Raw genomic sequence first — 14,794 nt, forward strand, 5'->3', positions numbered from 1 at the left:
CCAGGTACCACTGTAATCAACTTAACTGAAAAAAGATTATATACTTAAGCAAACGGGTATGACCTGGCTACAATACCATCAACTAAACAATTTTTTTTTTTTTATAAAATATTTATTAAGCTTTCCAAATTAATACAAAGACAAGAAAAGACACAAAAGATAACAAAAATACAGAAATACAAAATTAAAAAACGATTAAAACAAATACAATTTCCATTACTTATTTCCATTACCTTGTTTCCCAGACCTCCTCTCACCTCCCCCTTTTGTATTCCATTTCAAATTGTTAACTCAGCAAATCCTTATTATAACTTATTATAACTTATTTCTCAACCTTTACATTACAGCTGATAACCACTTATTTTCTGTCCAACATCATTTTAATATCCATTAATTTTACAATGCCTCTGCAGGTAGTCTTTAAATTTCTTCCAGTCTTCTTCCACCGACTCTTCTCCCTGGTCTCGGATTCTGCCAGTCATTTCTGCCAGTCCCATATAGTCTATCACCTTCATCTGCCATTCTTCCAAGGTGGGTAGATCTTGTGTCTTCCAGTACTGTGCAATGAGTATTCTTGCTGCTGTTGTTGCATACATAAAAAATGTTCTGTCTTTCTTTAGCACCAATTGGCCGACCATGCCCAGGAGAAAGGCCTCTGGTTTCTTAAGGAAGGTATATTTAAATACCTTTTTCATTTCATTATAGATCATTTCCCAGAAAGCCTTAATCTTTGGGCACATCCACCAAAGATGAAAGAATGTGCCTTCAGTCTCTTTACATTTCCAACATGTATTATCGGGCAAATGATAATTTTTTGCAAGCTTGACTGGGGTTATGTACCACCTGTATATCATTTTCATTATGTTCTCTCTAAAGGCATTACATGCCGTAAATTTCATACCTGTGGTCCACAACTGTTCCCAGTCAGCAAACATAATGTTATGGCCAACATCTTGTGCCCATTTAATCATAGCAGACTTCACCATTTGATCTTGGGTATTCCATTTCAACAGCAAGTTATACATCCTTGACAAATTCTTAGTTTTAGGATCTAACAATTCTATTTCCAGTTTTGATTTTTCCATCTGGAAGCCAATTTTCCTATCCAGTTTAAAAGCCTCCATTATCTGATGGTAATGAAGCCAGTCTCGCACTTTATCTTTCAAACTACACAAAATTTTTAAGGCAGATAAAAATAGGAATGGAATTAACACTATATTATCAGATTTCGAAAGTGAACCTCTACTAAATAGTAAAAAGAAAACCTCTCTGAAATGTACAGGTTATTATTGGATTGGAATTTAAAAGACGAACAAGTTAAAGATGTGATGGTAAATGGGCCCAGGATTTCGGCTACCCTACAGAATTAGAGAAATGGGAAAGCCTGTGGAAAAACGATATGAAATTCACAGCATGCTACCTGATTAAAGAAAATTTTATGAAGATGGTATACAGGTGGTATTTGATTCCATCAAAATTAGCAAAGATTAATAACAAAAAGCAGTAAATGTTGGAGGTGCCAGCATGAAAATGGAAACCTTTTCCACATGTGGTGGATGTGTCCAAAAATTAAAGTATTTTGTGACACGATATATGACGAATTCAAGAAAATGTTAAAATACACATTTCCTTAAAAAACAGAATTATTTTATTGGGTATTTTCACAACAAACATCCCATAGGCTAATAAGAGAGTTTTTTCTTTCTGCTACTATGGCTACTTGGATTCTTGTAGCAAAATATTAGAAGAGTAATGTACCGACAAAAGAAGAATGGCATTTAAAGCTATGAGAATATCTGGAATTAGCAAAACTAAGAGAATGAGAAATCATTCAGGAAAAAGAATGGGATGTTTTTTAAAAGATGAAATATATTTCCCATGATTACTCTTGGTGGAGCATAGACTAAATTCTACAGAGTTAAGAGAATGGTCTTTTGTAGAATAAGAACAGACACAGAAATTTTAAGAAATGAGGAATTAGGAACCGTATAGAGGTAGAAGGAAGTCATTAACAAATCAGGGAATAGAACCAGAGATTAGACATAAATAAGAAAAGTAAGAGTAGCAAGGAGAAATTGATAAGGTGGAGATAAAATGACTTCTTGATGGAAATATATGTTTATAATAATGTCGCTGATGGCTTGTAGTTCTTAAAAAACTGTATGTCTTTGGTATGATTCTTCATTTAACTTTCTATTTTTTCTATTTCTCAATATGCTTTCTCTTCTTTCCCCCCTTTTCTATTTTCTATTTTCTTTTTGTGTAAAGTGTTTATTTCATTACAGAACAATACGTTTGTTTTGTGTATTTCTTAATGAGTAGATAAAGATCGTAAAAAAACAATCCATCATTTTGTCCTCTGAGTTTATACATTTCATCATATTACACCAGTTTCATCAGAAGGGAACGGCTAGAATCAAGCATGTTTATCTCCAGCTCTGCACCTGCCGCTTAAGCCATTCAAGACTCCAGAAAGTTTTTGTGATGTACCTTATTCCACTTGGAATAATCATAATTATAGTCATCTCATCTTCTGAAAGCTCAGGAGATAATTCGGGAGATTGCATGAGCCTCGGAAAGAAGCATGACAATATTAAGTGCGCTGTGTCTGGGAAAGAAAAAGTTGGTGCAGAGAATTTTTCCTGTGTTGGAGACAGACTGAGTGAAGATGCAGAGCTGGCGAAAGAGGGGTGTGCCTGCCTTGTGCTTCCTAGCTCTGAAGGTAGAGATGAAAACCACCCAGATTGGGAAAGCCCACCCAGTCTGGCCTTGAAAGAGTCTTTGGGTTCTTCTGCTTTGCCTCCTTGGCAGGTAAGAGGAGGAGGAGGCAGAGCCAGAATGAGATCCCTGCTGCTTCTGTTGCTGCTTCTGCTGCTCATGATGCCCTTTGGAGTCTGCGGGAACCACAAGGCGAAGTGCCCCTTGAATCTGGTCAGGGATGAAACGGATCCTCGCAATTACTACCAGCCTGGAAACTTTCTCATCAGTGGGATCATATCTCCAAAACACTTTTATAGGAACACTCCATACAACTTTTCTCAGACACCCTTCACCAGGAATGAAGTGTATGTATTTATATGCAGATGGTTTCATGGTCCTCCAGTCCTTTAAATGGTTCCTATTTATCAAGGAAAGAGCCCCTTTCTCAGGGCTGGGGAGCAAAGGGCTGATGTTGCAGGTCTACCCTGCCCTGACCATTGGTCTTGCTGGTTGGGGGTGATGGGAGCTGGGGAGTCCAGTAAAAGTTTCCACACAAACCTCTCCTATTTCAATGTTCCCTGGGTCTTCCTTAGTGAAACACTCTCCTACCTTTGATTCTGTGTTGCTTTTAGTAGAATGCAAGGATGCCAATCAATCTGGTCAGGAGTCAAAAGGATGCACTGAATTTCCCCACCTGCAGGATGGCATGAAACTCAGGCAATTTCCAAGGCTCAAATATTTCATTCAATATTCTTACATTTGGAAAATTCAGAAACTGTCGTTAAGGAATGCTACAGTTTTACAAATGGAATTTTAAGATCCTCTGGGTGACGTTTGGTGGCTGAAGAGATGGAAAGATGTGCTTTAAGGGAAATGATGAATAAAAAAATATGAATCAGGAGACTTCCTTGTTTGTGGAGTCAGGTCTCTAAAATGTGAAAAGGAATTATTCCTTTTTTCACCCACAAACAACTGGCCTCATTTCTAAGTAGTGAGATGTTTGATATTTCTTCACTTGGAATCCATAGGTACCTGTTTCCTATCCCAGAGGGAGGCATGAAACTCAAACAATTTCCAAGCTGCCAAAATTAGTTTCTGTTTATTCTATTTGGATCATTTGTGAACAACCTTAGCCCAGTTCTCTTGACACAATACCACAGGAGACCTACAGCCCACCATGGGCTACATTAAAGGTTTCTTCCTCCAATCCCAGCACTTTTTCCTTTTGGTCACTGTCTTTTTAAAAATAATTAGAAGCGTTTTAAGAAACTCTTGAAAATGGATAGATTTTTATGGGTGGAACGATATGCTTCAAATAAAATGATTATATAAAATAATACAGACCAGGGGGTGTCCTCATTGGTGGAGTCACTGATGAAAAACATGTGCAAAATTATAGGTTTTACCACACACTCAAACCTGAAAGCCACCAGGCCTCATTTCTAAGTAAAAGTGTACTGAGGTATTTGGTGCTTCCCCTCCTTCAATAAAATGGTCTCTTATCTACCTATAGTCAAGCCCCTTGGAAGAAGCCAAAGACCAATGCAGGAAAAGCAGCCTTTGCAGCAACTTCCCAGTATATCACACATTTTGAGGGGCGCCTTCATTTCTTACTCATAGAACCACGTTAGAATAGAATCATAGATTGCAGAGATGGAAGGAACCCGGAGGAATCTCACCTGAAGGATCCATGACACATGGTCACCTTCGGAGGGAGTCCGTTCCACTGTTGAACAGCTCTGTGTGCTGTTGCATCAAAGCTCCGGTCAGGGAGCAGAGATCTCCAAATTTTTATTCTATACTAGGCTGTAAATGGTTTGATATTAATGCAATAGGATTAATCAATAAATACTAATCTTTTTGGATCATATAATGTCCCCAACCCCATTAATATGAACACCAGTTTCACTCTTTTTAAAGGATTCATTTATTGCAGGGAAGCAGATAGGATCTACTGGTACATGTTGTCTTTCCTGTTCACCATCCAAGAGATCAACCAGGATCTCAGGCTCTTACCCAACATCACCCTGGGCTACAACATCTATGAGAACTATTTAGATGCAGGGATGACTTCGGACGCCATGCTAGAGCTGCTTGCAGGCAGTGGATGCAATACTCCCAATTATCACTGTGGAGAACAGAATCCCCTGCTGGCTGTTCTTGAAAGAAGCAACACTTTCATCTCAAGAGTGATTTCAGCCTTGTCAGGCATCTACAAAATCCCACAGGTAAGTAGTGGGAGAGCATGGAGGGAAAGAGAATTTCAACTGCATAAAATTCTATTTTCTCTTTGGAGGGATCAAGTGGGGATATTTTTCAAAAAGGGAAAATCCTGAGCTATGGATCCAACATCCCTTTTTCAAAACTGAGCCTTCACCAACTTGACACCTCCAGATGTTTCCGTCTAAAACTCCCTTCAGCCTCAGCCAGCAGAGATTTAGATACCAGTCATTACATATGATTAAATACCAGTTATGATGAAAATAAAATAAATTACTGATCTTTTGCTTTCCTTGCTAGATCAGTTATGGCTTCACTGCCCAGGTTCTCGAAGGTAAAACCCTGTTCCCTTTTGTCTACCGGATGACTCCCAAAGAGGAAAGCCAGTACCAGGGGATTGTTGAATTGCTCCTGCATTTTGGATGGACGTGGATTGGCCTCTTCACTCCAGACAATGACAGTGGAGAAAGATTTGTGAGCGCTCTGAAACCTCTGATGCTCAGCAAAGGGATCTGCATTGCTTTATCAAAAAGAGTACCAGAAAATGATATAAATCAATTTATCAGGCCTGGGGAACCTTTTTTCCTATGGAGACAAGTTGGGGTATTTTTTTACTATGTAACCAATGTAATGGGCATCATTCTACTCCTGTCAATAAACATTGCATATGAGAAGGAAATGGGGGCAAAAGTCTGGATCACAACAGCTTTGCTAGAAATCAGAACTGGCTTTAACATCCCTCCAAATTTATTCCAGTACCTCCATGGTTCTCTGTCCTTTGCAATTCAGACCAGAATAAGAAGCAGCAAAGGTGACAACTATAAATTGCAGACCAATCTTGCGGATTATTTGGATGAAGCGTTTCAGTGTTCATATTCAAAGCATCTGTTGTCTGTGAAAGGCAGGGTAAGATGCAGAGAGGAAGAGAAACTGCATCCATTGCCCCAAGGGGGGCATGAAAGACCCCTGTCTCATGACAGCTATGGCACTTACATCCATGTTCAAGCTGTGGCTCAGGCCTTGCATGCTTTGCTTTCATCTAGATCCCAGAGGAGGCTGATGGTGGAGGAAGGAGAGCAATGGGGACCCCAAAGGCTACAGCCGTGGCAGGTATTTCCTTCCCCTTTTTGCAAACAGCAATCCCCTCAGATGCTGATCTTGACTGGGGATAGACCTGTAAAATATCATAGTTAGTACTGGTATTAGTAATAGTAGCATACCACCCAACATTTCTCTGTTGAAAATAGAGACAGCCCATTCCATAACGATAATTTTACTGTAGATACCCAGGGCTTTTTTTTCTGGGGGGTCGGGACTCACTCAAACTCAGTTCTGGCACCATTCAGGTGGATACCGTTGCCATTCACAGCGGGAGGTATTCCTGGTGAGTTTCGACACCGTTTTTGCTAGAAATATATCACTGGTTTTTTTTTTTAATTCTTTTTATTAAGTTTCATTTATCACACACATACAGGAAAAACAAAAGAAAGAAAAAACAAAACAAGTGCATTTAAAGAAAAAAGCACAAATGTAACTACTCACTAAATACAATAACAAAGAAAATTAAAAAGAAAAAGGCACTAAAAGATAAAATGAAAAGCCACAAGAAAACAAAAAAACTAATACATAGAACGCCTAACTTCCTTCCCTACTGATTTCAGGTTTCTAATTTTAATAGTTTGGTTTTTACAGCTGGTGTTGATGATTAGTTTATACATCGAAAGTTTTATAACTGACCTGCTATAGTTGGTAGGTTTCCGAGGTTACCTTCAATATAGACCATAAATTTATTCCAATCGTCCTTTAACTTTGCATTTTTTTGGTTTCTAATTCTTTGCGTCATTCTTGCCAAATCGATAAAGTCATATAATTTTGTTTGCCAATCCCTCACCGTTGGTATGTTTGTACTTTTCCAATTTTGAACGATTAGCATTCTGGCCGCTGCTGTTGAATATTGAAATAAAGTTTTATCTTCTTTCCTAATTTCTTCTCCAATAATACCTAGTAAAAAGGCCTCTGGTTTTTTAGGGAATGTGTATCTAAATATTTTTTTTAGCTCACTATATATCTGGTTCCAAATTTTTTTCATTTCCTCACATCCCCACCACATATGTATAAAATTACCTTCTTTTGTCTTGCATTTCCAGCAGGCCTTATTTCCAGTCTTATACATCCTACTTAGTTTTTCTGGTGTTATATACCATCTATATATCATCTTCTCTAAGTTTTCTCTAATAGCAGCGCTCGCCGTGAATTTTATTCCCTCATTCCACAATTTTGACCATTTCTCATACTCTATGTTGTGCCCCAGATCTATCGCCCACTTGACCATAACTTCCTTAATTTCTTCGTCTTTTGTATCCCATTCCAATAATATGTTGTACATTTTAGATAATAACTTGGATTTATTTTCGATTATTTCAATCTGAAATTTGGACTTCTTTTCGTTCATTCCTATTTTTTTATCTTCTGTCCATATTGCGTTGATCTGATGGTACTGTAACCAGCCCGTCAGCTTTCCCTTCAGCTCCTCGTATGGTCTTAGTTTCCAGCTGTCTTGAGATCTTACCAATAAATCTTCATATGTCAATCTTTTCTCTTCCATATTTATTTTTTTGATTATTAGGATATCTGTTGGGGACAGCCACCAGGGTGTTTTCCATTCTAACAATTTTTTGTTTTTTTCCCAAACTTCGTACAATGGGCCCCTAATGATATGACTCGAGAACCCTTTATGGGCCTTCTCTTTATTTGACCAGAGGTAGGCGTGCCAGCCAAACCTGTTATCTGCCCCTTCTAAATCTAATAAATCGGTATTCTCCAAGGTTATCCAATCCTTAACCCAACAGAAACAGGCAGCTTCACAGTACAATTTTAAGTTGGGGACTGCGAATCCTCCTCTCTCCTTCCGATCCGTAAGTAGTTTAAATCTGATCCTTGGCCTTCTTCCCTGCCATATGAATCTTGAAAGGGCTTTCTGCCAGTCCTTGAATATTTTGGACCCTCTAATAACAGGAATATTTTGAAACAAAAACAGCATCTTGGGAAGTATATTCATTTTTATTGCCTCCATCCTACCCAGCCAGGAGAGGTTAGCTCTGTTCCAGACGTCCATGTCTTTTTTGATTTCTTTCCACGTTGACGAATAATTATCTTCAATTAAGTTTATATTTTTTGATGTAAGCCATATTCCTAAGTATTTTAATTTTTTTGCCACCTTAATTCCATATTCTCTCTCTAATTTTTCTTTTTCAGCGTTTCCCAAGTTCTTTGCCAGCATTTTTGTTTTTAATTTATTCAATTTGAAGCCGGATAATTTACCGTATTCCTCTAGTGTCTCCAGCGCTTTACCAATACTTCCATGCGGCTCTTCCAGGGATAACATCAGGTCATCCACGTAGGCTTTTAATTTATACTCCTTTAATCCTATCTTAATCCCTTGTATCTCTGACATTGATCTTATTTTATTTGCCAATACTTCTAAAACCATGATGAATAAAAGCGGGGAGAGAGGGCATCCCTGCCTTGTTCCTTTCTCGATTTTAAATATGTTTGTGAGATTATTGTTTATTACCAATTTGGCAAATTGGGTTGAGTATATTGCCTGTATTCCTTTCATAAACTCGCCCTCTATCCCTGCCCTTTCAATAGATTTTAGTAGGAACAGCCAAGAGACGTTATCAAACGCCTTTTCCGTGTCTATGAAAATCAATGCCGCAGGTCTGCCATTTTTTATCTCCAAATATTCAATTATGTTTATGACGTGTCTCATGTTATCTTTCAAGTACCTATTTGGGAGAAAACCCGCTTGGTCCTTGTGGATTAAATTTATTAATCACTTTTTCAATCTATTTGCCATAATGTCAGCAAATATTTTGTAATCGTTATTTAGTAAAGATATTGGCCTATAATTTTTGATGTTCAATTTATCTGTTTCTGATTTAGGGATTAACGTAATAAAGGCTTCCCTCCAGGACTCAGGTATTTTCCCTCCTCTTAAGATATTATTCATGGTGTCACAAAGCGCTGATGACAGTTGGCTTCCTAGAACTTTATAATATTTAGCCGATAAGCCATCCGGTCCTGGCGCCTTTCCCAATTTCATTTTTTTTATCGCATTCTGAATCTCTTCTATATTTATGGGTTTATTTAATTGAAGTCTTTCTTCTTCTGTCACAATCTTCCCTTGGCAGTTCTCTAGGTATCTTTCTGTTTGGGTTGGGTCTTCTTTTCCTTTCTTATATAATTCCTCATAGAATTTAAGAAAATAGAGACAGCCCATTCCATAATGATAATTTTACTGTAGATACCCTGGGCTTTTTTTCTGGGGCTTGGAACTCACTCAAACTCAGTTCTGGCACCATTCAGGTGGATACCATTGCCATTCACAGCAGGAGGTATTCCTGGTGAGTTTCGGCACCTTTTTTGCTAGAAATATATCACTGTTTATACCCCACACATCTTTTTGGGTTGCCGATCCAGAATTGGACGGCTTGCGGGTTGGATAACTCCACATCCGCCAACATTTCTCAAATGAACAAAGGGACAGTCTAAGGAAAAGTGGGAAATTCCAGGATCAAATGAAAAACTGTCGCTAATTCAGGGACATCCCTGGAAAATTGGAGCACTTGCTGGGTCTGTAGTAATAAAAATGGCTGAATAGGAATTCCAGTCTACATGAGATACACGCAGGCCCCAAATCATAAGAGGTTGAAGTGAGTAGGACTGAGATATCCATCTTGGCTTCAACCTTTCTCAGTGCTGGTTTTTCCCCCTGTCATTCCAGCTTCACCCTTTCTTGAGAGAAATCCAGTGTCTGAATACTTCCAGAGGCAGGCTGTGCTTGGATGAGAACTGGGAGCTGCCAGGAGACTTCAATATTATGAACTGGGTGATGTTTCCCAATAAGTCTTGTGTTCTTGTGAAAATTGGGAATATAAGGAGAGAGACATCTGCTAGCATAAAGTTCACCATTAACCCAGAAGCCATTGTGTGGCCCAAGAAATTCAACAAGGTAGCGGGAATCACAGAGAGGGGAGGCTAGGAGATCCTGAATATGTTTTTGCTGCAAAATGACTATATCGGGTTGATCAATGATGTATTGACTGTCCAATAACAGCTGCAACCACCACTCCTTCTTTCCACAGCAGCTGAGATAGGAGGGATATTTGGGGTGCTCAGAGAAAAGATAGAGCCCAGAGGTCCTCAGAGAAGACACCATCTATTACCGAGCCGCACAGAGAATTAAAAAATTCTGGACAGAATCTTCGACAGAAAGGACTCCGTAGATAAGAAGAAAGGGGAAATACGTAGGGAAAAGGGAAAATACCTAGTAAAAGTGAACTATGCAGAAGGATGGAAAGTAATTTATTTTAGAAATTATAATTACTAATTTATGCTGGATTTTTTAAATTTCTGGAGTAAGCTCACTTGTTGCAAACGTTAAACTATTGTATGTGCAGAAATTGAGAAGTGCACAGCTGTTGGTGAAGGATGAGAAGTTAAAAAAAGCAAACCCTATTGTAAAAAAATTTATGTTAAGGAATGGCACATGAACTAGAAATAAATAGGGAAGTAGATCAGCGACAAGAGGAAACCTTGCATGCCTCAAGAACAGAGTGAGGGAAACCAATATTTGGAAAAGTCATATTAAATTTATCTAAATTAGTGGTTGAGAGATTATCAGAATCCTGAAATTTGGGGAAATCACATTTCAGACTCCATTGCCATTTTCTTTGAAGATTTATTAAGCAGGGAAGCAGGTAAACGGAGAAGAAGAAACAGTTCTGTGGTGCAAACCTCAGTTGTCCTGAACGAATTATGAAGAACATGATATTCTGGTCACCCCAGTGGTCAGTGAGGGGGTTGAAAGGACCCTGATGAGGGGTCAATGGCTGCAGTCCAGAGATTCATTTAAACTCACTCTATGAGTGAATTACATACCCACAAATACTCCTAACTGTTCCTCTTTGTTGAACCTTCTTGTCTTTCTGGTTAGGCCGTGCCTCGTTCCAGGTGTACAGAAAGATGTCAACCTGGATATGCCAAGGTGGTTCTAGAAGAAAAGCCCGTTTGCTGCTATGCTTGTGCTCGGTGTGCGGAAGGGACCTTCTCCGCCCAGGAAGGTGGGTGACGCCAAGGGGGAAGGAATTCCTGGAGAGAGTAAACACAGAGCAGTAATCCAGACTAACACACTTTTTGTGAGATTTCTGCAGACATTGGGGAATGTGGATTCTTCCTCAACATCCATAGGATTAATCAACTTTATTACATCCAGGAAGGGAGTTGAAAGGAGTGGCCATAAGGAAGAAATCTCTGGGGTTGAAAGTGGGCAGCTGTGAGAGGAATTCCCACAAACATTCCTTTTTTATTTTTTCCAAAAAGGAAATAATTTTGATATTTATAAAAAATAATGGACAGGTAATGTAAACCAGCAAATTTTTAATAGCAAAAACACAAAAAATATAAACAATGTTGCTTTACCTATTTTAACATTCTTATTTCCTGAGGTCCGCCACAGAGTTTTTCAAAACGTAAAAGAGCACAGATCATTAGGGATGTAACTGATGCTGCAGCCACTCTTTTTCCTCTTCCTCAGATGCAGAACATTGCACCAAATGCTCAGAAGATCAGTATCCAAACAAGGACAGAGATCATTGTGTCCCCAAGATTATTATCTTCCTGGCTTATGAAGAATATTTGGGAATGGTGTTAGCTTCCGTTGCCCTCTTCTTATCTATAACAGCAAGCATTGTGTTGGGAATCTTCATTAAATACAAGGACACTCCCATAGTCAAAGCCAACAACCGGGACCTCTCCTACATCCTCCTCGTCTCCCTCCTGCTTTCCTTTCTGTCCTCCTTCCTCTTCATCGGGCGCCCAAGGAAAGAGACCTGCCTTCTCCGACAAACGGCCTTCAGCATCATCTTCTCAGTTGCTGTTTCTTCTGTCTTGGCAAAGACCATCACGGTGGTGCTGGCCTTTCTGGCCACAAAGCCCGGGAACAGGGTGAGGAGATGGCTGGGCAAGAGTCTGGCCAACTCCATTGTCATCTCCTGTTCTGGGGGGCAAGTTCTCATCTGCACCATCTGGCTGGGCTCTTCTCCCCCATTCCCAGAGCCCGACATGCGCTCCCAGGTGGAAGAGATCATCCTGCAATGCAACGAAGGGTCCGTGGCCATGTTTTACATTGCCCTCGGCTACCTGGGCTTCTTGGCTGCCACCTGCTTCACGGTGGCTTTCCTAGCCAGGAAGCTGCCCGGCTCCTTCAACGAAGCCAAGCTGATCACCTTCAGCATGCTGGTCTTCTGCAGTGTTTGGGTGTCTTTTGTGCCCACCTACCTGAGCACCAAGGGCAAGTACATGGTGGCCGTGCAGATCTTCTCTATGTTGGCCTCCAGTGCTGGGCTTCTGGGCTGCATCTTCCTTCCCAAGTGCTACCTTATTGTGCTGAGGCCTGATCTGAACACAAAGGAGCACCTGACAACCAGAAATTAAGGGAACATCTGATTCTTAAAATATTCCACGTTCCCAATGTCCAGAAGTGCATAAAGGAAACACAGCTACTCATCCATGTTGCTCCTTCTCCACCTCTGAAAGAGATTATGTCCATTCTTAGCCCAACTTCTATGTAGTCCTGTTCACATGAACAGGAAGATGGGAGGAAATGTTTTGCTACCTTGCTTTGCATCCTGGTCTACTGCCTTTAGTTTGTAAACTATTATCTTTTAATAATTTTGTGTTTTGGGAACTTATATTTATCTCACAACAAGGAGATAGGAGTTAGGTTTTTTAGTCTGTTTGCTTGCTATTACCCATATCAGTTCTGATATTCAAGAATACTTTCTAGTTATGTCATTGCTAGATATTCATATACCTGTGATCCATTTTCTACAGATATGCTGTATCATTCATAAGCTCACTTCACATCATTTTGTTCTCCTAAAGTTTGTATATTAATAAATTGAGAAATTGAGTTCTCTTCTGTAGTTTGTTGGTTTAATTTCTGTATTCTGTAAGCTCTGCTTCCTGTTCCAAAGAGTAGCAACTGACCTAACCAAGCCTTGACTGGAGTACAATGGATTTTATTGCGTTGTCCAGGATATGACACACTGTGCACTGATGTTGAGTGGATCACCAGATTATGAGTGAGCCAGCAAGAAGTTTAGCATTGGAGGAAAGCAATGAGACGATGCCAAATACTTGTATTCCCTGCCTTCCAAACCTTTTAAGAGGAGGCATCTTATGCTCAGTCAGGAAGGAAGAGCGAGAGGCCTCCTCCTCCTCCAACTCAGGTTCCTCCCATTCAGGTCCCCATTTATAGAGCAAAACCAAGATCAGATGGGAAGTGAAAATAATTTGCAGAACAGCCACTGATGAAGCATTTAGATTCATTAGCTAAGATTGCATCCTACTTAGACTTTCATCTCTCCAGACTAGTGGAAAGCTTACTAAACACTTATTCTTATAGCAATTCACCCTGTAGCAATCCAATGAAGGCTCCTATATAAATTTAATAATTAAAGGTCCCGAGAAAGCTGACTGGGTTATTTATATATGCAACCACAGCAGCTAGAACTTTTTTTTTGCACAGAAGTGGAAAGAGGGAGGATTGGCTTATGAAACTGGGGGAATATGCTGAAATGGTGAAATTACCTGCTAAACTAAGAGGACATGAGGAGGAATCTTTTCAGGAAGAATGGAGACCATTGAAATCTTATTTGTCACACTATCATCCATACATGAAGTCAAAGGCAGGATTTGAAATATAAGCAGCGGATTACTGAAATACGACATTGGGGCTTTGATAATAAAAACATGTTTTTTAAAACATCTGATAAAAAGAAGTAATAAAAACAAACATAGAGGACTTCCGGAGGCGGCGCCATCGGCAATGGCGGATTCCCTCTAACTTAGAGGGAGAAAGCCCCACAGAAATCGGGTCCTACCGCTACAGCGAAGCAGGGACCCTCTCGAAAACCGCAGGCGGGTGAAGCCTGTGACCGTGGGACTCGGCGGGCACCTTTTGCGCCGCCCCCCCGATCGGCAAAGGAACCCTGCAAAGGGCTCCGGAGCGGGACGGGGTGTTTGGCGCAGTGCTGAGAGTCAATCGCTACTTCTGCGGAGCGAATCTGCACAGCTGATGCCGGAGAGCGCTGTCCTCTTTCCTGTGACAATTCGACTCTAAACAAGCACCCGTGAGTAAAAACGGAAGATTTGGCTAAGAAAATTTATGAATTAGGCAACGAAGCAGGAAGGTCTAAACAGGAATTCCGCCTTCCGCTTTTTGTAAATAGACTGAAGCAAAAGACTTTGCAAGCTTTAACCTGGAAAATTGATTCTAAGATTGAAATTTCCTGCATCTATAACCATCAAAACCCCTTGACAGGAGGAGAAAAGGGGGGAAGAAATTTTGACTTCTTAATCCTGCAGAGAGAGTAAAAGAATATAAGTTTCCATCGTCCCAAACCTGGGGACAGGACATCAGACAGAAATTGTTGGAGATGTCCATTAATTGAAAACGGAACATCTTTGACAGATAGAAACAGAAGAGAAACAAAATAACTTCAATGCTGCTTTCTGCTTTTTTGTATTGTATTGTAAGGAAACAAAGTATTTGAAAATCGAAAGTGAATTTTCCTTTGTTGGATACATTTTAAAGACGGACGCTAAATAGAAACTGTGTCCCCTAGAGGGAGCTTGTCAGCTTGTTTGCTGCAATCTACAGGGAAGATATAACAGCTGTGAAAATCAGACCGTGGGACCAGCTACTTGACCTTGAACAGAAATGAACAGGGAGGAAGTTTTACTCTCTGCCCTTGGCAAAATAAATGCTATGCTGCAGCAGTTGGATGAGAAAGTGACTTTGATGAAG

The 14,794-nt window shown here is 39.9% G+C and overlaps 1 protein-coding gene across 2 annotated transcripts; it reads left to right on the plus strand.

The window, feature by feature from the left end:
* The first annotated feature begins 1,171 nt into the window (after positions 1–1,171).
* On the plus strand, positions 1,172–12,555 carry LOC309360714 (vomeronasal type-2 receptor 26-like). 2 transcript variants are annotated; one of them, XM_081895491.1, is made up of 6 exons: positions 1,172–2,481; positions 4,637–4,928; positions 5,221–6,030; positions 9,707–9,934; positions 10,919–11,045; positions 11,519–12,555. In XM_081895491.1, exons 2-6 carry the CDS (start codon positions 4,662–4,664, stop codon positions 12,415–12,417), a joined length of 2,331 nt encoding a protein of 776 aa, XP_081751617.1. In that variant the 5' UTR covers positions 1,172–2,481; positions 4,637–4,661; the 3' UTR covers positions 12,418–12,555. The 2 variants fall into 2 exon arrangements, with proteins under 2 accessions (XP_081751617.1, XP_081751616.1); XM_081895490.1 differs by lacking the exon at positions 1,172–2,481 and having other exon boundaries at positions 4,482–4,928.
* Positions 12,556–14,794: the final 2,239 nt, after the last annotated feature.

The sequence above is a fragment of the Podarcis melisellensis genome (genome assembly GCF_964234715.1).
Source record: "Podarcis melisellensis genome assembly, chromosome: 18".
Taxonomy (NCBI): domain Eukaryota; kingdom Metazoa; phylum Chordata; class Lepidosauria; order Squamata; family Lacertidae; genus Podarcis; species Podarcis melisellensis.